The 24,484-nt window shown below is 65.1% G+C and overlaps 1 protein-coding gene across 7 annotated transcripts; it reads left to right on the top strand.

Annotated features, from left to right (window-relative positions):
* The first annotated feature begins 1,214 nt into the window (after positions 1–1,214).
* Positions 1,215–23,355, top strand: TNK2 (tyrosine kinase non receptor 2). Of its 7 annotated transcripts, none has more exons than XM_064457561.1 (17): positions 1,215–1,712; positions 11,625–11,714; positions 11,789–11,966; positions 12,110–12,180; positions 13,449–13,661; positions 13,746–13,898; positions 14,094–14,371; positions 14,446–14,572; positions 14,662–14,808; positions 15,200–15,294; positions 18,157–18,351; positions 19,846–19,937; positions 20,463–20,507; positions 20,871–22,186; positions 22,644–22,739; positions 22,828–22,955; positions 23,069–23,355. In XM_064457561.1, exons 2-17 carry the CDS (start codon positions 11,646–11,648, stop codon positions 23,073–23,075), a joined length of 3,210 nt encoding a protein of 1,069 aa, XP_064313631.1. In that variant the 5' UTR covers positions 1,215–1,712; positions 11,625–11,645; the 3' UTR covers positions 23,076–23,355. The 7 variants fall into 7 exon arrangements, with proteins under 7 accessions (XP_064313631.1, XP_064313633.1, XP_064313629.1 ...); XM_064457559.1 differs by lacking the exon at positions 1,215–1,712 and adding an exon at positions 8,448–10,545; XM_064457563.1 differs by lacking the exon at positions 11,625–11,714.
* Positions 23,356–24,484: the final 1,129 nt, after the last annotated feature.

Raw genomic sequence — 24,484 nt, 5'->3', positions numbered from 1 at the left:
TTTTTCCACTGTCTTCCGCCATCCCTGGTGCCAGTCTCGCATACTACGTCACAAATGCCGTATCCCGTGAAGATGCACCACTTGGGGTGGGAAGCAGCTTCTCCAGGGCCTTGCTCGCTCCTTTTGGGTTGTCCTGACACTGCTCTGGTCCCTCCTCTTCCAGCAGGGATGATTTACTTGTTGGAAACGCATTGTTTCCCGCACCTCCCTGCCCAAACCTGGCAGGGCTCCTCTCCCTGCAGTGGCTGTGCAAAGCACCCAAGCGGCAGGGCCGGGGCTGCGTGCAGCTCTGCTACAGCCAGGCAGAGCCGGCCCCGCCGGGGCAGCGGGGAAGGGGGTGCAGACCCTCCGCACGCACCTGGGAGCAGGAATTTGGGCTGCCCCCTTAGCAGTGCGGGGCAGCGGGTGCCCTGGGTCCCGCCTCCCCCCCGTTCCTGCAGAGGAGCGGTCCGGGGCCCTGGCGCTGTTCCGCAGTTAGTCTGACCATCCCCGCACCCCACTCCTCACCCATCGCGCCTAGCCCGCTCGTCCGTCCCCACCCCCCTCCTGTTCCCCCCCCCACCCCGCCGTTACGTAAAGCGGCGAGGCGGCGCCTTTAAGAGCGGGGCCGGGGGCCGAGCAGGCGCGCGCCGCCCCGGGAGCTCGCGCCGGCGGCGGGAGGCGGCGGCCGTGAAGGGTAGGGGGTGGGCGGCGGGGCCGGGGATCCGGCAGCGCGGGTCGGGGGGGGGCGGCCCCGGGGGGCTCCCCCAGCGAGCGGGGCCGGGACCGCGTGCACCATCCGGGGGCAGGGGGCGAACGGGGCCCCGGGGGTGCCAGAGGGTGGCGGGCTGAGCCCGGGGGTGCCGGAGGGCGGCGGGGTGGCCCCGGGGGTGCAGGAGGAGGGGGGCTTCTCCCGGGGGGTGCAGGAGGCGGGGCTGGGGGCGCTGCCCCGCGGCCAGGAACTGGTGGCCGGCGGCGGGGAGCCGGGGGGCGGCGGCGGTGGGGGGCCGGGCCGGTGGCACTGGGTGCCGCTGGGCGAGCGGACGGGCCTGCAGGAGTGGGGCGAGCGGCCCGGGCCGGTCACTGCCATCGGCAGCCTCAAACCGGGCGCGGAGCCGCGGCGGCCCCGGGAGCGGGGGGCGGCCCGCGCACGGCGACGGGCGCGGGGCGCGGAGGAAGCGGCGGCGGGGGGAGCGGGGGGCAGCCCCGGGGCGCAGCCCCCGCGGCGTGCGCGGGGTGCCGTGCGGGGGGTGCAGGAGCACGGCCCTAAAGCCGGGCAGGAGCAGGGCCTGAGCCGGCGGGCGCAGCAGGAGCGGGGTGGGGGACGGCGGGAGGCGAGTCCCCCGGCCCGCGCCCGCTGGTGGGTGCGGCGGGGCCGGCAGGAGGAGGGGGAGGCGCGGGGCGGGGTGCAGGAGGAGGGCGAGCTCTACCGGGGGGAGCAGGAGCACCCCGGCAGCACCCCCGGCACGCGGACCCCCGCGCACCGCCAGAGCCGCAGGAGGGCCGCCCGGGTGTGAGGCCGGATCCGGCACCCTGTGCCCGCCGCCCCGCGCGGGGTCCCACCGGGGACCCGGCCGCCGCCGGCGTCGATCGGCGCGCCCCGCCCTGGCAGGCGTGCGGGCGCATCCTGCCCGGCATGCCGGCTGGCCGAAGCGCCGCCATGCCCGTCCTCTCCTCGCGGTGACGCTGCGGACCCAGCTCGGGATGCGGTGGCAGCGGCAGTGAGCAGAGAGGTAAGGGGGGGAGGCACGACCCCTTGCTGGGGGGTGATGCAAGGGAGGGGGGCGGGGTTGGCACTGCAACACTGCCCGGGTCAGCGTCTGCATGTGCCCGCTGCGCTTCGCTGGGCGCTGCTGGCACCGTGCCCTGCGGCACTGCGGGCTGCCGCCGCTGTGCCCGGGCGCTGTAGGGCTGCTGAGCCCCAGCTAGCAGCGTGCCTGGCCCCCCTGCTCCTGCCTGCCAGGGCAGAGCAGGCAGCGGGGCCTGCTGCGAGTGGGTGCCCACTGCCATTGACCCCTCCCGAACTGCAACGGAAGCCGGGGGTAGGCTTTTTCCATGGAGAAAAGGCAGCTTTGCTCTACTCTTCCCCGGGCTCGTGGGAGCTCTGGTGCTGAAACAGAGGGTCCTTGTCCTCCAGGGCCGGCCCCATGCCTCGGGGTGTGGTGCTGCTGCCGAAACCCAGAGGAGCAGCAAGGTGCAGGGAGCCACTGCCCACAGAGTCGGCGGGCAGTGCTGTGGCTGTGTCCAGTCACAGCAGGTTTTCATCTGAACTCTCGGGACTCTAGGTACTTCTGGTCTTTGTTGGGTGGGTTGTGTGGTTGGGGTTTTTCTGTGGTTTGTTTTTTTACTTTTTAATAAAACCTTTAAGTTAAACATGGTAAGGTGGTGCCGACAGCCCAGGTGAGGATCCCACCTCGCTGGGAGTTCCCTGCTTGGCTTCTCCTGGTATGGTCAGAACCCCTGCCCACTCCACAAGCAGCAGCTGTGGAGGGGGTTTGCAGGCGTCTGGAGGAGCCCAGGCAGGGGCTGTGTCTGCCCATGGAGCTGCTGCCAGCCACGGGCTGGAGGCTGTGCCAGGGCTGGGCCGTCTGGGCAGGGCAGGCTGGGGCAGAGCCCTGTGCTGGTGCTTCCACACATGCTCGCCTCTCTGGGGCCACTTTGGTGCCATGTTCCCTGGGGTGTCCTGGTGCCGCTGGGTTCTGGTGTCGGCTTGCCACCCCATGAGGTGGGTGTCCCCCCCTTGGTGGGTGCTGTGGGCTATGGGGGTTGTGCATCCCCCCCTTACTCAGCCCTTTGCTGAGCTTGCTCAGGGCAAAGCCCTTGAACAAAGTTTTTCAGTGCCAGGCTTTGCAAAACTCTCATAAAACCAGGACCTGCCTGAAGGGGTGTCTCTGAGCAGGTCTGCACTGCCAGGCCCCTCTTCAGGGAGAGGGTCCAGGACAGACCCTGGGTGCTGCAGGCCCACCCTCAGCTGCAGCCCTTGTCCTGCTGCCGACCCCGGCCCTGCTGCTGCCTGCAGGGAACGGGACCTAAAGCAGCCTCTGCACCCCATCCCACCACACCGGGGCCCTGGGGGTGGGGGGGGGGCGTGCAGGCTGTGCAACCTGTTACCAACCCCTGGAGCTACCTGGGCCCTGTTAGCCTGGTATTTGTATTCGTTAATGTAGGGCGTGGGCCAGCCCTGCCGGGGTGCTGTGGGTATGGCTGGGGGGGGAGCTGGTGATGCTCCCCTCCTCCTCCTCTGGCAGCTGCCAGCCTGCTGTGCCCACAGTGACTCAGCTTCCCCCCGGGGGGTGGGGGGCCCCCGTGGGACTGGGAACCACTGTGGGCTTGTAGCCAAGCCCTGTTGCAGCCACCCTGTGGACCAGACCTTGCTCTGTGCTTCAGTCTCCCTGGAAAGGAAGCTTGAGGTCCCATTCCGCCCCTGGAGCACCAGGGGTTTGACTCCAGTCATGCCTACAAAGGATGGTAGCCAGCTGGGACAAAGCACCCCAGGGAGTGTCACCCATTCATATGGGTTTGGGGGGCAGGGGGCTCTGCCTCACACACAGTCGTCCCCACTGGGACAGGAAGGCTTTAAGGATAATCTCACTCCAGTGCTCTGCTGGGGTGGGGGGGGGGAGATGTGTGTTGGCTGGGGGGTGGGCACTGTAGCCTGGCTAATTAGGCTCCTGTTAATTAGCACTAATGATCAGGAGGTGCTGAACGGTCTGGCCAGAGTGCTGCTCTGGTGCTGGGGAAGGGTGGTGGTTTAGCCTTCCCCCCCCACCCTTAGCTCTGGGGGTCACAGAATCACAGAATGGTAGGGGTTGGAAGGGACCTCTCGAGATCATCTTGTCCAGCCTCCCTGCTTGAGCAGGCACACCCAGAGCAGGGGGCACAGGAATGTGTCCAGGTGGGTCTTGAATATTTCCAGGGAAGGCAACTCCAGCCTCCCTGGGCAGCCCCTTCCACTGCTCCGTCACCCTCACAGGAAAGAAGTTTTTTCTCATGGTTAGGGGGAACTTCCTGTGCTCCAACTTGTGCTCATTGCCCCTTGTCTTGTCATTGGGCACCACTGAAAAGAGTCAAGACTCATCATTCTGACACCCTCCTTTTAGATATTTATAGGTATTGATGAAATCTCCCCTTCAGTCGTCTCTTCCCCAGGCTGAACAAACCCAGGTCTCTCAGCCTTTCCACATAAGGAAGATGTTCCAGTCCCCTGATCATCTTGGTAGTTCTCTGCTGGACTTGCTCAAGCAGGGTCCCACCTGCCCTTCTCCCAGCACAGAGGAGAGATGCTGTAGCGTGGATGTGGCTTTGCGGCCGTCTGGCTTGAGACCTGGTAACCTCATTTCATGCCAGCTGCAGCCCTCCCTGAGGCCACACCCTGTAGCAGCTTGGGAATGGGGGTACTGGCAGCAGCACCCCTGGGGGAGAAGGGCTGGTTGAACCTGGGACTCTTTCAGCTGCTTGGGCAGGGTGGGGGTCCTTCTGGAGGGCCTGGGGTGGGCAGACAGGGGGTGCCAGGCTGGGGCACCCACCCTGACCTCTCCCTCCCGCTTTGCCCCAGGGGGACCCCGCAGCCCTGCTAGCTCCATGGCTGAGCTGTGATGCCATGCCCCCTGCAACACTGCCCAGCCTCCTGTGACACTGGGGCTGGCACTGCTGAGGGACCCCCACAGTGCTGCCACCATGGCCCAGGTGAGACGAGCGTGCACAAACCAGCCTTGCGCCTGGGTTAGCAGGGTCCCTGCTGTGGCAGCCCACTGCCCTCTTCCCGTGTCTGGCACTGGCTGCAGGCATGGAGCTGAGGGCAAGCAGCATGAGCAGGGCGCTGTGGGCTCTGGCGGGAGGTTGCTTTGCGTGCTTGTCCCCCAAAACACAGCACCGTGTCCCTGCGTTGGTGGGAGAACTCTGGCCGAGGTGGGGATCAGCTATGGGGTATTATTCAGTTTCTGTCTGTCCCTGGCCTGCACCAGGAAGGCAGGAGGTGCAAGTCAGGCTCAGCCCACCCCAGCTTGACCTGCGTAGGGGATTTAGCGGAGTAAAGAGGCTTAGGGAGGGGATTGGGGTTGTGTCGGGCTCTGTTGGGGTGGGGGAGCCCCCACCCAGCTGCATCTCTCCTCCCTGGGTGCTGGCTGCTGCAGGCAAGGGCTCAGAGTTGGGGGTGCTCTGTGCCAGTGGGCAGGATCAGGCTGCGGTGCCAGGCTCTGGGAATCCAGAGATGGCAGCAAGTGGGAACCTGGCACCCCGGCCTCCTCGGCCACCCCCTCCGCAACGGTCACCAGCCCTCTGTGCCGGCCCCACAAGACTTCCTGCTTGCCCAAGCAAGCAACACCAGGTACCAGCACCGAGGGAGGTAAAACACCCCCTGGTACGGGGTCCCGTGGCAGGGGATGTGGGGTGGTGCAGTCCAGCGAAGGGCTGGGGATGCTCCCTGGGGAGCCAGGTGGCAGCAGAATCCTGGGGGCAGGCAGGACGCAGCCGGCAGCCCCGTCTCTGGTGGGAGCAGGGTGCGTTTGTACGTGTGGGTGTGTGCGTGCCCGCACACCTGCACCACGGGCCGCAGAGTGTGTCACCACAATTTGGGGCCGCCCCCAGGGCCCCGCCAGGGCTGAGCGAGCCAGCCAGCCAGCCCAGGGTGCCACCGCGGCCGCCCTGCTGCCGCCGCAGCTGGTGAGATCACTTCCAGGTGACAGGGCCACCAGGAAGGTGGCAGGCGTGCCGTGACAGCGAGCGGGGTGATGTGCTGGAGGTGAGTGTGGGACCCTATCCCCCCCAGGAGCTTGTTTTGGGGACCCGCCGCTTCCTGGGTTCCACTGTGTGGAGTGTTGGGTGCGGGGCATGGGGGATGCTGTGGCTCTGGTCCCCAGGGATGCTGGAAGTGATGCAGGGCCAAGTGTGGTGTCCCAGAGGGCTGGGGAGGTCTGGTCTCCCCCCGAAGGGGAGGGACGCCCTGTAGTCAGTGTGACTGTCACCACCCTGGGGGGCAGGGGACAGCATGGCCCATCCAGTGGCAGCAGTTGTGATGGGAGATCTCCAGGGTGGGAATTGCAGGCAGGTGGGTCAGGGGTGGCATGACGGGATGCCATCCATCCTCTTGCAGGGGACTTTGTCGTTTGGGTTTTAGCTGAGCCTGGGCAGGCCAGGAGGACCCGGCGCATGGGGGGTGACTCAAATCCATGCCGGGGGCTGTGGGGACAAGGGTTGTTCCTTCTCGGCATGGGGACCCCACAGCATCGCTCTGGCTGGGCAGGCTGGTGATGGTTTCAGAGCAGCGTGGGGTGGCCAGGGCTGGAGGGAAGGTGGCATAGCACGTGCATCAGTCACCGGCCTGCGGCGTGCCAGCGCGGTGACGCCGGCGGGCCGTGCGCGGGGGTGGCTCGCTGCTCCCACGCCGCGGGCTCGGCTGCCTCGGCTCCATGGCTGAGCTCACCTCCATGGTATGGCAGGAGGAGCTGCCGAGGGGCTGCCTCTGCCTGGCCCCTCTCAGCCCCCCCGAGCCATGGTGGGTGCCCCTGGGATTGGGGTGTTTCTCCGGGAGGGGGCAGGATGGGCCAGTGTATGCTGCCCTGGCATGGTGACAGTCTGGTGTCGCTCCTCCGGCTATACCAGAGTCTCGGGGGGAGGTATGGGGGGAGCAGCAGGGGGGTCATGGGGGTGCTTCTGGGGGTCAGGATGGGGCATCGTGCCCCATGGCATTGGCATGAGAGGCAAATTGGTCCCTGGGTCTGCGCCATGCCAAAAAGGACAGGCAGATCCCAGGGGAGCTGGGGGTGGGGAGGGGTGGGGAAATGTGCTGCAGCGCACCACCCCACCCCCTGTTTTCAGCCTCTTTGCAGGCTTGCAGCTCTGGCCCAGGGGGCTTGGGGGGGGCTGGAGCTGGGCAGTATTGGGGTACGGGCTGGTCACAATGTGCAGATGGGGTTTCCCAATTCAGGGGGTGGCTTCCCAGTGCCACCTGCCCCTGCTGGTTGCCATGGCTGGTGCAGCACCTGGCAGAGATCTAGGAGACCCCCAGCTACCTGCGATGGGGTGGGGGGAGAGGATTGATCCTGGGAGGAGTCCTCCTGGTGTGCCCCCCTGGCCCCATCCCGGCAGTGCCCGCTGGGGCCTGGCTGCTCTCCCAGCCCTGCTGTGCTTGCGCCAATGCTGCCGGGTCGCTGCAGAGCAGCCATCTTCCCAGCACATCCCATCCCCCTCTGCTGGTGCAGGGGAACGGGAGGGATGCAGGGGATGCTGCCAGCCCCAGAACCTCCCCCACCCCTCCGCAGGTGCCCAGGAGCGGCGTACAGTGCCCTTTCACCCACCCTGCTTGCCACAGAGCCCTGGCTGCAGGACAATGCTTCCCCCTCATCCTCCTCCTCCACCCGGCTGCCTGCACAGCATCCCTGCTGGCTGGCTGCACTGTGCCAGGGTGGGGGGAGAAGGGGGCTGCAAGAGTGGTGCTGGGGCTGGCAGCGATGCCACTGCCTCTCCACTCGGGTGCTGGGGTGGAGGCAGCAGGCAAGCAGTTGGGCTGCTGAGCCAGGAGGAAGACAGCAGTGCCAGGCTGGGATCAGGGTGAGGATGGGTGCCTGAGGGGCTGCTCCCCCTTCTCTTTCCCTGTCTCGTCTGCATCCCTCCATCCATCCCCCCCTCCCCTCCATCACCATCACGGTCACCTTCACCCTCTCGCTGTTTTCCGGAACTGCAGCAACTTTCTGCCATGTGATCCCGAGCCCAGCTCCAGCCCTCGCCACCCCCAGGCAGGCGCGGGCGTCTCCGCAGAGCCCCCCGCTCGCCGCTGCGCCACCACTGCCACAACGGCCATGGGTGAGAGATGCGACTACCAGCGCCTGAGCAGCGCCGAGGAGGAGGAGGAGATGCTCGGCCCCCTGCCCCACAGCTTCTCGGACAGCACAGGGCAGCGGGCCCTGCGGCTGGGCAGTGGGTGCCCTGTGCCATCCCCCCGGCAGGACGTCACCCCGGGCATGCTGTGCCGGCGGGTCAGTGCAGGGGGCACCCATCTGGGCTGGGTGTCCCCAAGAGGGGCAGGGTCCTACTGTGGGGTGCGGGTTGGTGGCTGGCATGGGACTAGGGGGTCCCTGCATGGCATTTCCCTGCTCCAGCATTTACAGTACCCCATGGCATCTGGGTTGGCATGGGGACCACACCCTCCCTGCATGGTTGTGCTCCTGTCCCAGTCCACAAGAGTGGGGCTGCCTGCTGCTCCTTGCTGGGGAAGCTGAGGCACAGGGGAATGGTGTGCGGCAGCGCGGCTCAGCCGGGCCCGGCACAGCTTGGGAATGGGGGACACGGTGCCTGGCACAGGATGGTGTCACCCGGTGGCAGCACCACATCCAGCCGGTTGCCCTGCAGGCTGCCCTCCTCCTGTAGGGGTGTTGCTGTGGGTGGTCGGGCAGTGTGTGAGGGTACTGTGGGGGGTGTAGGGAGCGCATAGGTGCATGTAGAGGATGTAGGGGAGGTGTTGGGGTGTCATCATGGGTAGGAGTAATTTGAGGGGGTTTGACCATGCATGTGCCAGCTCAGGCAGGTGTGCATGATGCTGGGTGAGCACGGATGTCACCTGTGCCCTGCTGGTGGGCAGAGGCAAGGAGTATGCCACGCTGGGGGTGGGCACCCATGGGTGCGCAGGGGTGCAGGCAGCTCCAGGTGTGCGTCAGGCAGAGGCGGGGAGTGGGCCGGTGTGCTGCCGCCGGCTGTGCAGCGCGGGTGTGTTTGTGCACGTGCGGCCGGGCAGGGCGGTAGCTGGGGGGTTGCGCGGAGGTGACGTGTGCGTGGGGGGGCAGCTGTGGTTGTGCAGGTGGGGAGAGGCGTGCAGAGTGCCGGGTGTTGCGCCTGTGTGGTCCCTGGGTGCACGTGAGAGTCATCACCACCCGTGCATGAGCCTGGGTGCACGTAGGGTGCATCCCTGGGGCTGCAAGGGTGGGTGTGCACGGCATGGCGTGTGTGCAGGGCATGGGGGGGCCGAGTGGCACCTGCGCCGGTGGTCCTTGCCTCCTGCCAGGTTGTGGGCGCTGGACAAGCATCTGTGCCCCCCCCAAGGATGGTGGTTTGCTGGCAAGGCTGCTTGCCTGCCTCAGAGCCAAGGTTGCAGTGTTACCCCCCCGTGTCTGTGGGTCTATTGCGGAGAGGGAAACTGAGGCACAGAGCCTCCCCTGGCACAGTGGGCAAGGCTGCGTGCCCTGACTCCCTTTTGGAGACCAGTACTCCGAAGGTGGGCACTAAACTAGGCAGCCTTACCTGGGGTTTGGGGCACAGGAGGTGGTGGGCTGGGGTACAGGAGGCAGCGCACCAGCCCTGGTGGGTGCCTGTCCCAGCTGATAAGGGTGGTGCACTTGTTGCAGGGCAAGGAACCCCCTGCATCCCTGGTGTCCCCTGAGCCAGGGAGGGGGGAGCTGGCATGTGGCAGAGGTTGGTGCCGAGGGCACTGTGCCCGGATGTCCCCAGTCAATGGACTTCTTGTGCCGGGCGCCTGTGCCACCGGGTGCCAGCTGGGATCCCGGCAGTGGAAGCCACAGCAGAGGCTCCTCTGTGCCTGGGGATGCACTTAACCCCCTCCCAGCTGCCCCTGGCACAGTGATGGCTGCAATTTGAGGGGGGCCGGGCAGGTGGGGGCTGCAGCAAGATGTTGCCACAGGTCTTTCCTCTCTCATGCTGTGGCTGCTGGTACAGCCAGCTGTTCTCCCCTGGGAGCCAGTGGGTGGACAACAGCGCTAGGCTTGGGTGCCAGCCCCACCAGGGAAGGGAAGCAAGCCCCAGGGTGCTGGTGGCACCCCACAGCAGAGCCCTGCAGGGGCTGGCAGCTGGTACATTTGCTGAGCCAGAAGCTCCCCCCGCTGTGCCCATGGCCCTGGCATCATGCCTGTGGCCTCGGTTGGGGAGCGGAGAGCCGGATGTCTCCTCTCCCTCCCTCCCTCCCTGCTTCCTGGGGGAAAACTGAGGCCCAGGAGCATTTCCCAAGGCCAGGGCGAGTTTCCATGGAAATGGGAGCGGGGGTCCAGGCTCCCAGCTGCTGGCACGGGCACCCGCCTAACAAGGGAGAAAGGGGCACATTGATGGGAGCCCGGCCCCCTGGGCACGCGTCCCAGCCCCAGCCGAAAATAACCCCTCCTGGGGAGCGCTGCACGGGCAGCCGGCTGGGACTGAACCCCGCTGCCAGCCAGGGGTCCTCAGGAAGAGGTTCCAGCCAGTGGGGTGACCCCCAGCCCTGCCTGCCGCCACCCCCCCGCCCCGGCCCCGTTGCGTTGGGGAAGGGGAGGGCCGGCCGGGAGGATCGAGAGCCGGACGGAAGGAGGGGGAGAGCCACAGCCTGCGTCCGGCCGACAGACGCCCTGAGCCCCCTTGTCCGCTCCGGGGGTATATATGGGGCGGCCGAGGCCGGGGGTCATCTCTGTAGCCCAGATGATGGGGCTGCGGGTGCCCTGGCTGCACTGAACGGGCTCTGCCGTGGGACGTCGGCCCAGGGAAGGGACATCGGCGGTGCCAGGGGCCGGCGGCGGGCAGCCAGGCAGGATGCGACGCTTCCAGGCTTTGCGCCGATCCTTCCCCTTCCTCACCCGCTTCCGCCTCTACCGAGTAAGTGCTGACCCCCCCCACCCCGGGCAGACCCTATGCTGGCCATCACCTCGGCCCTGTCCCCATTGCCTGCGGGCAGGGGACCGGCTGTCCCCAGCCAGCTGCAGACACGCGCCGAAGGCCCGCGGCTGCTTTTGCCCCGCGTGCCCCCGCGTGCCCCCATGCGCCCCCGTGCCCAGCTGCCTGTCCCACCCGCTGTATTTTTAGCCCAGTGCCGAGGGCTGTAATTGCGGTGACATGGTCGAGGGACCTGAGCGTGGTGGGCGAAGATACTGGAGGCCACGTCGTCTCTTGCAGGGGAGGAGAAGATGGAGGGGGCTGCCCCACTGTGGGGCTGGGATTGGGGTCCCACCTCCCCTCCAGCTCTTGGGAGCAGGAGGCAGAGGTGTGTCCCTTCCTGGAAAGGTGGCAATGAAAGAGAGGGGAGAGCCGGGTCAGTGGGGAGGGATGGGGAGTGGCAGGGGATGTGTTTAGGGGGGCCATGAAGAACCATGGGTGAGACCTGGTCCTATTTCCTCCCTCCCTGTGCCCTGGCACCGCTAGGGGGGTGGTGCCAGAAGCACTGGGGTATCCTGTGCCTCAGCCCCAGAGCACCAGGACACCCCCCCAGAACCCCTGCTGTCCATGTCTGCCCCCTTCCTGCGGCTGCCTGGCAAGGTGCCACCACCCATGGCAGAGGAGAGACCTGCTGTGGGTCTGTGCACCAACCCAGCTGACTGTGTGGGGATGCTGGGGGCAGAGGTGGCTGTCACTGCTGGGGACAGCTGTCCCCTCCCAGGTCAGCCCCTCCAGCCAGGCAGAGGGAACCTGGCAGGCACTGTACCAGGTGTGGGGTACCCCCTGTGGAGGCACGGTGCCAGGCTGTGGGGTGCCCCTCGGCTGAGGAGCACTGGGCACATCCATCCCATGCCCTGAGGCTCTGCCCCCTCCTGTGTCGCTGACACCACTGCCTGGAGACAGCCTATGCTGGAGCGGAGGGGACAGGCTGGTGTTTCTATGGGCACGATGGGACAGAACAAGGATCCCTGCCTGTCCCTGGGGATCCTGCTGATGGGGTGCTTCTCCTAACCCCCCTATAGAGCTGGAGATGGGCTCAGGAGATGAACCCTGCTAGCATCCCTCGCACCCTACCCAGGCAGCACCCCAGCCTCAGCTCTCAGCCCCTCCAGGTGACTCTCCCAGGGGGACGGGGCAGGGGGGAGTGGGACAGGGTACCCCCTAACCTGGTGTGGTGTCCTGGCAGAGGCTGAGCTGTAGCATGCAGGCAGAGGAGGGCACAGACTGGCTGCTGGAGCTGCTCACCGAGCTGCAGCTGCAGCAGTACTTCCTGCGCATCCGGGACGAGCTCAATGTCACCCGCCTCTCCCACTTCGAGTACGTCAAAAATGAGGATCTGGAGAAGATCGGCATGGGACGCCCTGGTGCGTACATCCCTCCCAAACTGCCCTATGTACCCCCAGCTGGCTGTGCGTCATCTTCTGGGGACCCCAGAGGAGCATGTGCTCCATGGGGCTGGAGGGGACCCCCACCCTATGCTGGGTTGGTGACGGTCACTGTCCTGCAGGCCAGCGGCGGCTGTGGGAGGCGGTGAAGCGGAGGAAAGCTATGTGCAAGCGGAAATCCTGGATGAGCAAGGTAGGGATGAGAGAGGGGCAGGTGTGGCTGGGAAACTGAGGCAGGCAGGAGGAGCTGGACCTCTCCTCATGCTCTTTACCGGTACCTGGCTCTCCACACAGCTGGTCCCTGGTCCTGGCGGGGAGATGGGCAGAAGCCCCCACCATGCATGCCCTGCCTGCAGCATGACCCTGCCAGCACGTACCCTGGTCCCACGCAGGCTCCTGGGTCACTTCCCAGCAAAGGACAGTCCTGCCGCCCCAGCATTTGGGAAATTCAATCCTCTCACATTATTTGCCTCTTTGCCAGGAAACTCGTTTGCAGCTAACAAGCCACAGAGACTGTGCATCTTGCTTCAGCCAGCACTGTGGGCAGCAGTGCTGCCTGACCCCCTGCCTACCCTCCTGCCTTGCAGTGAGGGGGCGCAGCCTTGTGCCTGCAGGCTGGGGGTGCACCAGGGCAGGGGACCTTGGAATGCTCACGTATGCCCCTGATGCCATCCCATCCAAAGCTGGTGCTGCTGCCACCTTGGCACCCCCCAGCACCTTGCACCCCCTAAAAGAGCAGGACATTTGCCAGCTGGGCGCTAGGTCATGGCCTCTCCCTTGCGTGACTCATCTGGGCCGGGATGAGGATGGGATGGGCTTTTAATAGAAGGCTATCTCAGACTCGCACTGGGCACAGAAATGCCACCTCCCACCCTGGCCACATGCTGGGCCCGGCCCTTGCGCACCCTGCACAGGTCCCATCTGCCAAGGCTGGGGTGGACCCTGGCCTGTGGGGGACATCATTGGTCCTGGTACATTCTAAGTCCCAGCTGGGGGAGAGGCAGGGAGACCCCATCCACATCCCCTCTGGACTGGCAGTGGTGGCAGCGCATATTGCAAGCCCCATGTTGCTTCTGGGATGTGTCACCGCACTCGGCCCAAGCTGGAGGTTTCTCTTGGCTTGGTGCCCAGGCACGTTGTGCAGCCATAGCCTGGCCAAGAAGTGCCCAGAGCTCTCCGGCTACCAGCCTGGTTTGCTAGGGCTGCTGGGGAGCCACTGCGGGGCTGCTGTGAGAGGCACAACCCCTTCCTTCCACAGAAATCTCAGCTCAGTGTTCAGGCAGCTGTAGGAGCAGAGCCTACTTTCGCAGCCAGCCTGCCCTGGGTAATGACCAGTTAGGGGTCATCATTAGGTTCCAGAGTGTACAGCCCAGACAGGGTCCTCCCAGCACTGCTCACTCACAGACCCAAGGACCCAGAGCATTTCCTTGCCTGTGTCTCATCTCCCTCAATGTCCCACAGGTGTTCAGTGGGAAGCGCCCTGAGTCAGAGCTGCCACCCCAGCCCCAGAGCACCTTCCGCAAGCCCCCCACACCACCGCCCCCCGAAGCTGGTGGCCAGCACTCCCTCACCTGCCTCGTGCGGGAGCGGGACCTCTCACTCTTTGAGAAGCTGGGCGACGGCTCCTTTGGCGTCGTGCGTCGTGGCGAGTGGTGCACGCCTGCCGGCAAGACGGTGAGGGGGTCATGGGGGGGAGCTGGGTGCGGGACCACCCCGAGGGGGAAGACACTTCAGGGCTCACCCCTGCTTTGGCTGTAGCTGAACGTGGCAGTGAAGTGCCTCAAGACAGATGTGCTGAGCCAGCCGGAGGCGCTGGACGACTTCATCCGGGAGGTGAATGCCATGCACTCCCTGGACCACAGGAACCTCATCCGCCTCTATGGTGTGGTGCTCTCCCACCCCATGAAGATGGTGAGTGCAGGGGGACGAGGCCATCCCTGATGCTGCCCCATGGGTGTCCCACATGATGGGGTAAGCAGAGCCAGGCTGGGTCCGTACCCCAAGTCTTCTGCTAGCATCCCCGGGGGGGGCACAAGAAGGCTGGAAGCCAGCCCAACTGGGGTGCCCCTGGCCTGACCAACCTGCTGTCCCCTCCCCATGGCCCAGGTGACAGAGCTGGCCCCACTGGGCTCCCTGTTGGACCGCCTGCGGAAGAACCAGGGCCATTTCCTCATCTCCACCCTCTGCCAGTACGCCATCCAGGTGGCAAAGGGCATGGCCTACCTTGAGTCCAAGCGCTTCATCCACCGTGACCTGGCTGCCCGCAACATCCTGCTGGCCTCCAATGAGCTGGTCAAGATCGGGGACTTTGGGCTGATGCGGGCCCTGCCCAAAAATGATGACCACTACGTAATGCAGGAGCATCGCAAAGTCCCCTTTGCCTGGTGAGCCCTGGGGAGGGGGGACCTGGGGTTGCAGCACCCATGACCTCCTGATGCTCATGCCGTTCCATGCGCAGGTGTGCTCCTGAGAGCCTGAAGACACGCACCTTCTCCCATGCCAGTGACACCTGGATGTTCGGGGTGACCCTCTGGGAAATGTTCACATATGGGCAGGAGCCCTGGATCGGCCTCAATGGCAGCCAGGTGGGTGCACAGCAGGGACCTGCCCCCCACTCGCCCCAGCAGCACTGGGGGAGACCTGGAACCCCCTGACGGCACTGCCTGCCCCACAGATCCTGCACAAAATAGACAAGGAGGGCGAGCGGCTGCCGCGGCCTGAGGACTGTCCCCAGGATGTCTACAATGTCATGCTGCAGTGCTGGGCGCACAAGCCTGAGGACCGACCAACCTTTGTGGCCCTGCGGGACTTCTTGGTGGAGGTGGGCAAGTGGGTGGGGAGGGGGAAATAATGGGTCCCTGGTGCCCCCATCCTATCAGCTCTGCTTGAGTGTGGGCAGAGTTAAGGGTATTGCCAAGATGGGAGGTGATGTTGGGGGACTTGGGCCAGGCAGCACTGCAGGCTCGGAGGTGGCAGGCAGTGCCTGCAAGAGGACCCCTGGGTGTCACCTTGCCCTTGTGGAGCATCCAGGTGCTGGTGGTCTCCTTTCCCACCCCAGGGACATGGCTGGGGAGGGGCTGGGTGTGGCGGTGCTGTCTCCTGCCACCCTTTTTTGGGGGCTTCTCTGCCTTGTGTGGGGCTGGGCCTGGCCCTGAAGCTGGGGGAGATGGACATGCTGTGTCCCCTGTCTTTACCCGTCCTCTCCCCCCCAGGCCCAGCCTACTGACATGAGGGCACTGCAGGACTTTGAGGAGCCTGACAAGCTGCACATCCAGATGAACGACATCATCACAGTCATCGAGGGCAGGTATTGCATGGCTGGGGGGGGGCAGGTATTGCACAGGGGATGCAAAGGCCAGCTGCCAGCTTCAGGGCTGCCAGCCTGTGTGGGGATGCAGGACCCCAAGAATGGAGCCATGGGCACTGGCAGAGCTGTGGGGAGCAGGGATGGGGATGAGGGCTCTGTCCTCCCAGCACACCTGGCCGCATACCCTAGAGGCGGGCAGAGCTGCCCCTGCTCCGGAGTGGTGTGCAATTCCCTGGGTGGCTGCGTGGCCACCCCAGCGTGGGGGTACAGCTGTGCCTGTGGGCAGTGCAGCCCTGCCCGCACCATCCGCTCCCGCTGACTCACCCCACTGCACCTGTGGGTTTGCCCAGCTGTGCCCCGAGAAACCGCATGCCCTGGGGCCGCTCCCTGCTGATAGCGGCAGGGAGGGGGGGGTGGTATATGCCACCAGCACCCCGGGGATGTGCCACTGTCACCGGGCTGGGAGAGGCACTGCGGGGCTCTGTACCATGCTAGCATGACCTGTCACCCCCTGTGCTGTGGGCTTTGCTTCTCCTCAGTCCCCACTGGCCACACTGGGGCACGGTCACCCCCTTCCACCACCCCAGGGACCTGTAGGCTTGAAGGGACCTTTGGTCCCCTCATCCCCATCCCAGGACACGCCTGTCCCCCTCCAGCTCGGGGACAGCGGGGACCCCCAAAGGAGCTCAGTGTCTCTTTGCCCCACTGGCACACGGGGGGCTGCCCCCACCCTCATCCCCGGGGGGATGAGGAGGAAGGCTCTGTCCCTCTCCCCCTCCCGGGGCCGGCTCCCCGCGGTTAGTCACGGCCCGGAGGTGAATCAGGCTGGCTTTGTGTGTCTGCAGGGACCGGCTTTCTCCCCGGTCGCCGCCGCCAGGAATGACTCTTGCCCGGGGTCTGGCGGTTTAATTGCAGGGAGGGGAGGGGAGGGGAGGGGAAGGGAAGCGGCGTCGGCGGAGGGAGGGAGGGAAGAAGGGAGGGAAGGAGCGGCGGAGGGCGGCGCGGCCGCGCCAGTGCGCCTGCATCGTCCCCGCCGCCGCATCCCGGCCGGGCTGGGGGACCCGCTCCCGTGCCCGCCGCCCCGCCGCCGGCCCCAGGTGAACGGGGGGGACATACGGAGTGGGCCGGAGGGATGTGACCGCGCTGGGGGTTGCCGATGGGTCGGGGAGGGCCGGGAGTGTGGGGGGGGGGGCGCGCAGCTTCCCCTGCCTCAGTTTCCCCGGGAGGCGCCGGTCCTCGGTGGCCCCCGGTGGGCGCGTTTTGGGGGCGCTGGGTCTGGGCGGGAGGGCTGGGCTCTGCAGCCGGGGGGTGGCAGGAGCCCCAGCAGCTCCGGTGCTCCCGGAGGGGAGCCTCCTCCCTGTGCCTCAGTTTCCCCCCGGGGGGCTGCCGGCGGGGGGTGGGGGGGCTGGCGTGGGGGGGCTCCTCCCGGGGGCCGCATTCGCCGAGGCCGCCTGGGGCACGGTAAACACCCCCCACCCCTTTTCAAGCCCCTGCCTGTCGTTCGGCAGGCGCCGGGCATGCGTACGTGTGTGTGGGCAGGGGCAGGGACCTACCTGAAAGCCCCCCGGGGACCCAGCCGTCCGCGGGAGGGGACTTTGGGGGAAGGCAGGGCAGAGCAAGAGTGGGTTCGTGCTGGGGGTCTGAGCCTGGGCCTAGTGGGACAAGGCTGGCAGAGGGGGAGAGCAGAGGGGCTGGCCTGGCCACAGCATCCCTCTGGCGGGATGCGGTTTTGGGGCGCAGGGAGGGTGAGCAGTGAGGATGTCCCGGGAAGGAGAACCATCTCCCCGGCCCCCTCCCCGGCCCACCGCAGGTGAGGAAGGGTGCCCGGTACCGGGCGCCCGGTACCAGCTGGGCTCTGCCAAGGGGTCCTGGTGCTGAGTAAGGCGGCTGGCTGGCGGCAAGCAGGGAAGGTAAACAGGAAAAGGGTAGAGCTGGTGGCCGGGGGTGACTCACAGGTGACTCCAGGAAACCGTGGGGCCGTGCCAGTCTCGCCGAGCTGGCACTGCACACCACCCACCGGCCCCTGCCTGGTGTGTACCCGGCCCGCAGGGGGAACATGGTGGGAGCAGGGGCGGCAGGGTTAGGGTCAGAGCTCCCCAGTTGATTTGGCACAAGCTGGGTGTGGAGTACACTGCTTGGGGTGCCCTTCCCTGCATCCTACCCGTCCCTGCACCTGGTCCCCCTGGGTTGGGTGACCACCTTGTCCCACCCTGGAGGTGGCCACATCTGGGGGCACACAGGCAGCTCCTGGCCAGCTCCTGGGCACCCTGGCCACCCTACTCACGTGGCCACGGCAGGTTTTGCAGCTTGAGTCCCCCCGCCTGCCTGCCCAACTCCCCCGCCCACACCAGCCTGCATGGGGCTCACCAATAGGAAGGGAGCGTGCAAAACCCCCCAGCTCCCTGTCCCCCACCATGGCCCCCACCGTTTCCCCTGTGGGACTGGGATATTTGAGGGTTCATCAGCAGACATCGTGCACGTCCCTTGTGCTGTCCCTGACTGCATGGGGCGCAGCGGGACCAGCAGTGAGCAGCTCAGTGCAGGCATCGCCCCAAGGGTCCTGCATAATTTGGGGCAGCTGGGAGGAGGAAGGGGCACATCTTTTCAAGTGCAAATGGGGAGCTTTGTTCCCCACCACCCACATCCCCAGCACCTCCAGGTGCAGAGGCCACGCAGGGTGGGAGGCAGAGCTCACTGCTGGTGTAGGGTTGGGATCCTAGGTGCCTGGGTTTCCCTCCTGGTTGTGCCACCGCCTGCCTGTGTGGCCTTGGGCGAGTCACCTCACCTCCTCCACATCACTGGGGCAGGCACATGTCCCTCTCCCATCCCCTCATCAGTAACGAGGTCCTTTTTATTCCTTAGGGCTGAGAATTACTGGTGGCGGGGTCAGAATAAGCGGACCCTAAAAGTGGGCCAGTTCCCCCGAAACACGGTGACTTCAGTGGCGGGGCTGTCGGCCCACGACATCAGCCAGCCGCTTAAAAACAGCTTCATCCACACAGGCCATGGAGACACCAACCCACAGCACTGCTGGGGGTTTCCTGATAAAATTGATGAGTAAGAAACTTTCTGTCTTCTCTGCATCCCCTGCCTGCTCTCTGCCTTCCTCGCTACCTGCCGGGCAGAGGAGTGAGCTGCAGCTTGGCTGCCACCCTGTTCAGTCTCTTTGCACCCCTGGTGTACTGGGGACAGTGGCTCTGGGTAGGGTCCCCACAGCTGAATTAACTCTCTTGCTGCTTCTTACTAACAGGGTCAGGGATGTGGGGGGCTGCTGTGCTTGTGGGGGGCTGTCCCGGGAGGGAGCACCTCCTAGCCCCGCAGCCCCTTGTGGTTGTCTTGGGGCTAGGGAACATCAGTAAGCACCACCCTGGTGGTGGCCGCGTTACCCCAATGCTTCTGGGTTGTCTGTTGGCTGCTAAACCTGTGCCTTTCAGCGTCTGCATGGAGGGAAGCTGTGGTGGGGGTGCAGCCCAGCCCCACACTTCTAACAGCATGAATCTTCTTAAAAAGCAATATATGAAAAAACGCCACCAAAATGCTTTTCCCTCTTCGCTCCATCAAGAGAGACCCTGGCCGGTCTGCACTGAGGGCTTGGGGGGGTGGGTACCTATGCCCCAGGGTACCCTATGCCCCCCTCCCAGGTGGGATTGGCTGTGCCCATCATGGGTGCTGGGGGCGGTGGGGAGGAGTGCCTTGGCTCAGGGCAGTGAGCTTGGGGGTCTCTGCCAGTGCTGGGCTGGGGGTATGTGGGAGGGCTGTGTGTGGGGGCCAGGATGCAGTTTCAAAGTCTGGAAAGCTCCCGGTAGGCAGAGCCAGCTCCTGTGCTGGGCTTGGCGCAGTCCATCCCCTGGAATCATGATTCCCACCACTGTTCGGCATCCCAGCCCCAGGACAGCTCTGCCAGTGCCCTCCGTCCCAGCCTGACCCTCCCATGGTGCCACATGCCATGGGCTGTGCCGGCAGCCCTTGGAGGGCTGAACCAAGGTGCTGCGCATGCGGATCCGGCTCGTGCCCCAGCAGGCCTCCCTGCACCCCACTGCGTGGGCACGGGCACTGGGTACGTGCTGCCCCGGCCGCCGAGAACGCACCGAGCTCGGCACACACCCAGGCCTTCAGGCTGCGCCGGCTCCTGCCGGCTCCCTGCCTTACCGCGCCTGGCTTGCGATGGCTCGCCCGGGCCTCCCGGCACCCCACTGGCATGCTGTACCGGGGCGCCCTGCCCTGGGCACAGCATCACGCCACGGCACCCCGGTGCTGGGTGGTGTCCCAGGCACCGCACCCCGCATGAGCACCCTGGGCACGGCACCCTGTTTGCAGGGTACAGCATATCATGCACATGGAGTTGGAGAGGGGTGGGTGACACCGGGACAGCACCAGGCTCTGTGCCATAGTACTGAAAGCCTCTGGTGTGGGGTGCCCCTGTGGTTGTGAGGATGGTACTTGCTGGGCCATGGTGCGTGGCTGTGGGGTGTTCTGTTCTCCCATCATGTGGGAGCGAGGTGTACCACATTGTCCCCACTGACCCCTCAACACTCTCCTCTCTCCCCACAGGCTGTACCTGGGAAATCCCATGGACCCTCCTGATATTTTAGGCGTGGACCCGAGTGCTGCCAGACCCACTCAGCTTCCAGGCAGGGCTAAAAGTGAGTGGCTTTTTCCCCTTCCCCCTGCCTGTTGGCTGCACAAAGCCCCCATTCCCCTTCCCTGCTGCCAGGGTGATGGGCTGGACTGTCTCCTTTCTGTTTCTCTGCTGCCACTTGCTTTTGCAGACCCAGGGGGGACGTGGGGTGACGGGGCCCATTGTCACCTGGCTATGTGCCACTACCAGCAGCGTGGGTGGCTGGTGGCTCTGCCCAGCTGGACTCTGCCCTGCTGCCCTTCGTCCAGGTCCCTCGTCCCCTCCCAGCCTCCCACAGCTGGGCTCCCTGGTACAGGGGATCTCGGCGAAGCCACCATGAGGAGGGAACTCAGATGCAGTGTGTGTGCTGCAGCCCCCGCCTAGACCTGCACTTTTCCTTTGGGAGTGCTTCCCACCGACATCCTCTCCATGCCCCACCTGTGATGGGGGAGACAACGAAGCATGCACCCCACTAACAGGCATCCCGGCTGCCACTTGCTCCGCGTGCTCACCCCGTGCCTCCCCTCCTCTTGGGCTCTCTCTTCTGCAGGGCAGCCGCCTCCGCGCCCGCCTCAGCCTACCATCCTGCTCACCAGTAAGTCAGGCTTTTTTGGGTGCTGCTCTTCCTCCTTCTTGCCCCCCTTCTTTTCTCTCAGCTCCTTTCTCCCCCTCTGCTCCCCAGGTACTGCCATGCACCTGTGGGTGATGGCATCTGTGGTGGGGACACAGCTGCAGAGCATGGTGTCCAGCCTGGGGCAGGGTGCTGGGGAGCCATGGGGCACCCTGCTCCCACCCAGCACACTGCCCCTTTCCCTGGTGTGCATTGCTGCCCCCAAGGGGGGGAGCAAAGGTGGCTGAAGCTATGGGGAAATTTGTGGGCTTGGGGTTGCAGGTGCCCTACCTTGCACCTCAGGGATGGGTGCCAGGACCCTCACGATCCCTCTCCATCCCCTCCTAGAGCCCTGCTACGACCCAGTCAGTGAGGAGGAGGAGGGTCTGCCGGGGGGTCTCCGGAAGCTCTGCCTAAAGAAGCCAGGCACAGGGAAGGGTCTGCGACCAGTCAAGCCGTCGGCACGGGTACCGGGCACCAAGGTGGGCGAGCGGCAACCCAGCCAGCCAGCAAGTGAGGGGCTGGCAGGCAGCGAGGTGACACTCATTGATTTCGGGGAGGAGGTGCCGCAAGGTAGCCCTTCGCCAGTAGGGGAGGTGACAGCCCCGTCGTTGGCCAAGCTGGCCATGGAGGCCTTCTCCTTGCTGGACAAGACCCCACCGCAGAGCCCCACGCGGGCTCTACCCCGGCCCCTCCACCCCACACCAGTGGTAGACTGGGACACCCGCCCCTTACCCCCACCGCCTGCCTATGATGATGTGGCACAAGATGAGGATGACTTTGAGGTCTGCTCTATCACCAGCCCCCCAAGCCGGCGGGGCAAGACCAACTATGGCTTTGTGGATGAGGGCGAGCGGGGTCTGGTGCTGGAGGACAACCTCTTCCTGCCCCCCAAGGAGACCAAGCAGCCCAGCCTGACGCAGACCACCGAGCTCTTTGAGGAGCTGCAGCAGGAGTGCATGAAGAGGCTCAACGTCCCCCTGGGACCAGCCACCCCCACTGATGACAAGCCCCAAATACCCCCCCGTGTCCCTATCCCGCCACGGCCCCTACGCCGCAATGAGCCCGGGCGCTGGTCAGGGGAGCTTTCCCCAGCTTCAGGGGGTGAGGAAGACCGGCCGCCCCAGATTCCCCCCCGGGACCCACTGTCACAGCCCACCTCCCGGACACCCAGCCCCATGGCCCTGCAGGTGGGCTCCCCCCAGCAACGCGCCGCCCTCTGCTCCTGCCTCTCCACATCACCAGGAAAGCCCATGCCCACCACACAGAGCTTTGCCCTCGACCCCAAGTACGCCACCCCCAAGGTCATCCAAGCACAGGGCAAGGACTGCTCCAAAGGACCCTGCATCCTACCCATCGTGAAAGATGGGCAGAAGGTCAGCAGCACCCACTACTACCTGCTGCCCGAGCGTCCTGCCTACCTGGACAAGTATGAGAAGTTTTTCAAGGAGGCTAAAAGCCCCGAGGAGGTGCCAGCATCCCGCCTGGTCACCACAGCCACCGTCCGTCCCATGGTGCAGCAGCTGCCACCAGATTGCAAAGCCAACTTCTCCTCCAACAACAGCAACCCTGGGCCCAAGTGCCTGGTGAAAGCCTCCTGCAGCCTCCAGAAGATCATCTACGATGGCCCAGATAGCTACCGCCCTGCCGACAAGATCAGATTGGTAAGCAGCATCCCTGGCATCCATGGGCAAGAAGGGATGCGGTGGTCATGGGCTCACTTGAGCATGAGCCGTCCCCACCCTGTGCCTTGGTTTGTTTCCCCATGTTCAGCCCTCAAGGGGTGGCTACTAGGGGTTCCCAGACATGCTGTGGGGCAGAAGTGTCATTGCAATTCTGAAATGGGGACCACAATCCCTTTTAACGCAAATTAGCCCTACCCACAGCCCTAGGGAGGGGGAGGAAGGTGGCTTTCACTGTGGTCCCCTTGGGCTCTCCAGACTGGTGTCTGCACCCAAGCCCAGGAGGGACTGGAGATCCTGAGGATGGTCTCAGCTCTGGACTGACAGTGCTTCTGGGGGTAGAGCTGGGGCTGGGGGCAACCCAAGTCCCCCTTGCTCCAGACATGGACTCCGTGCTGCCCGGGAGTGGCAGCAAATGCTGACCACAAGCCCCCCCCAGGTACAGGACACGGTGCATGGTGTGACCACTGAGGAGTGCCAGGCAGCCCTGCAGAACCATGGCTGGAGCGTCCAGCGGGCTATCCAGTACCTGAAGGTACCACACACCCCCATCCCCCCACCCCTGCTCCCACAAGAGTGGTGGCACCCCATCACTCCCCTCACCATGCCCTGTCCCCTTGCAGGTGGAGCAGCTCTTCTGCCTGGGGCTGAAATCCCGTGTCGAGTGCCACCGGGTGCTGGAGATGTTCGACTGGAATCTAGCCCAGGCCAGCTCCCACCTCCTCGATCCCTACAGCACTGCCCGCCAGAAGTAGGGGCAGAGATGTTTTTGGGGGGGGGGAGGGGAGGTTCTCCATGCAATGCTGCTTTTGGCCAGCTGGCACCATCACCCCTCTCTGTTCATGTCCTCTCCTCCTCTTGCAGGCGGTGACAGTGGGGATGGGGTGAGCTGCATCGGATCCGGCGCAGGCATCTCATCACAGGGCTACCCCCTCAATGCCCACCCCCACCTACACAACCTGCTGCTGGACTCTGGACTGAGCCTCCACTTGGGGGACTGGGACACCCCGAAAAGGAGCCTACCCAGTGCCCCAGACTTGCCAGGGGGCCTGTGCTGTGGCTTCGGCAATGGACTCCGTCCTCTGGCCCCTTGTTGAATTGTTTTTGTAAAGAGAAATGTAATTTTAATATATATTATATATATACACACATTTATATATATATATATATAAAAATAATTCTAGGGAGAGGAGGGGGGTGCCTGTGGCCATCTCCCAGGGACAGGCTCTGTCTCCATGGGTGCCAGTTCCTCCCTGCAGGCAGTCAGGACTGTGACCCGTGGGACCTGCTGCAGGAATGGAGCCTGGGTGCAGGGCGCCTGGGAGGGGATCCGCGGGTGCTGTGGTGCCCAGCAGGTGTTGGCGATCCCCAAGGAGCTTTATCCCCAAGTTTTGTGGGCGATATGGGCACCTGTAAAACCCTGCAGTGGTGGCTCCCAGACTGCTGTGGAGTGCAAAGGTTTCCCCAGCTGGGGCTGCTGGAGTTTGTTGCATGCTGTCCTACCCCCAGGACCAAAGCTTGAAGGCTGGGCACAGTTTTGCCCCCTTCAAGCAGGCAATGCTTGCCCACGGCAATGCCCTTGTGCAGGGGAGCCCCCCATGCCAGGGCCCCCTCTTGCCCCAGCACCCCGCGGCAGTTCGGCTCCCAGCCACAGCCTGACTCATGCCTGGGCAGGGAGTGGCGGGACCTGCGTCGCGCCCCCACCCACGCAAGGGGCGTTGTGCAACCAGATGCCACTGCGCAGCCAGGGCCAGGTGCCGGTGGGGAGGTGGGGGGCTGGCACCCCATGGGGTCCCAGGCCAGGTGGCAGTGTTAAACGCCCCACCAAGTGGGTGTCAGAGCCCCTTACCTGGCTTCCCCGAGGTGCCACCTTGCAGCAGCACGAGGAAGGGGTCTCCATGCAGGCGGAGAGGGACCTTGGTGTCCAGACCCACTGGGTCCATGGGCACTGGTGGTACCTAGTTTCCAGACACCTCTCTGCTCCAGAGCTGGTGGCTTCAGAGGAGAGACCCTGCCATGCACAGTGAGTCACTTGGCAGAAAGGCCTGCCCTGGCATGGCCACAGGTCCATCCCCATGGCAGATAGTACCCAGCTACCTTCTGTGCTATGTGCACCCACAGGTCCTCTCATCTGCAGTCCACCAACCCTTCCTGAGCATGGGGACAGGGACGTTTGCCAGTGCTGCTGTGGGCACAGCCATGCATAGGTTCTTGGGGCTCTCTGTGCCTCAGTTTCCCCACCGAAGGTGCAGCTACCATGGCATGGCAGCCAGGTGGGAC

The sequence above is a fragment of the Phalacrocorax carbo genome, chromosome 7 (assembly GCF_963921805.1).
Source record: "Phalacrocorax carbo chromosome 7, bPhaCar2.1, whole genome shotgun sequence".
In the NCBI taxonomy this organism is placed as follows: domain Eukaryota; kingdom Metazoa; phylum Chordata; class Aves; order Suliformes; family Phalacrocoracidae; genus Phalacrocorax; species Phalacrocorax carbo.
The sequence above is the reverse complement of the archived record's forward strand: the minus strand, read 5'-3'. Positions and strand labels throughout refer to the sequence as shown.

Coding starts and splice junctions, on each gene's coding strand:
- TNK2 (XM_064457559.1), top strand. CDS start 10,483: ATGCGACGCTTCCAGGCTTTGCGCCGATCCTTCCCCTTCCTCACCCGC. Junction 11,715..11,788: donor TCAGCTCTCAGCCCCTCCAG/GTGACTCTCCCA, acceptor GTGTCCTGGCAG/AGGCTGAGCTGTAGCATGCA. Junction 22,740..22,827: donor GGGCTATCCAGTACCTGAAG/GTACCACACACC, acceptor GTCCCCTTGCAG/GTGGAGCAGCTCTTCTGCCT.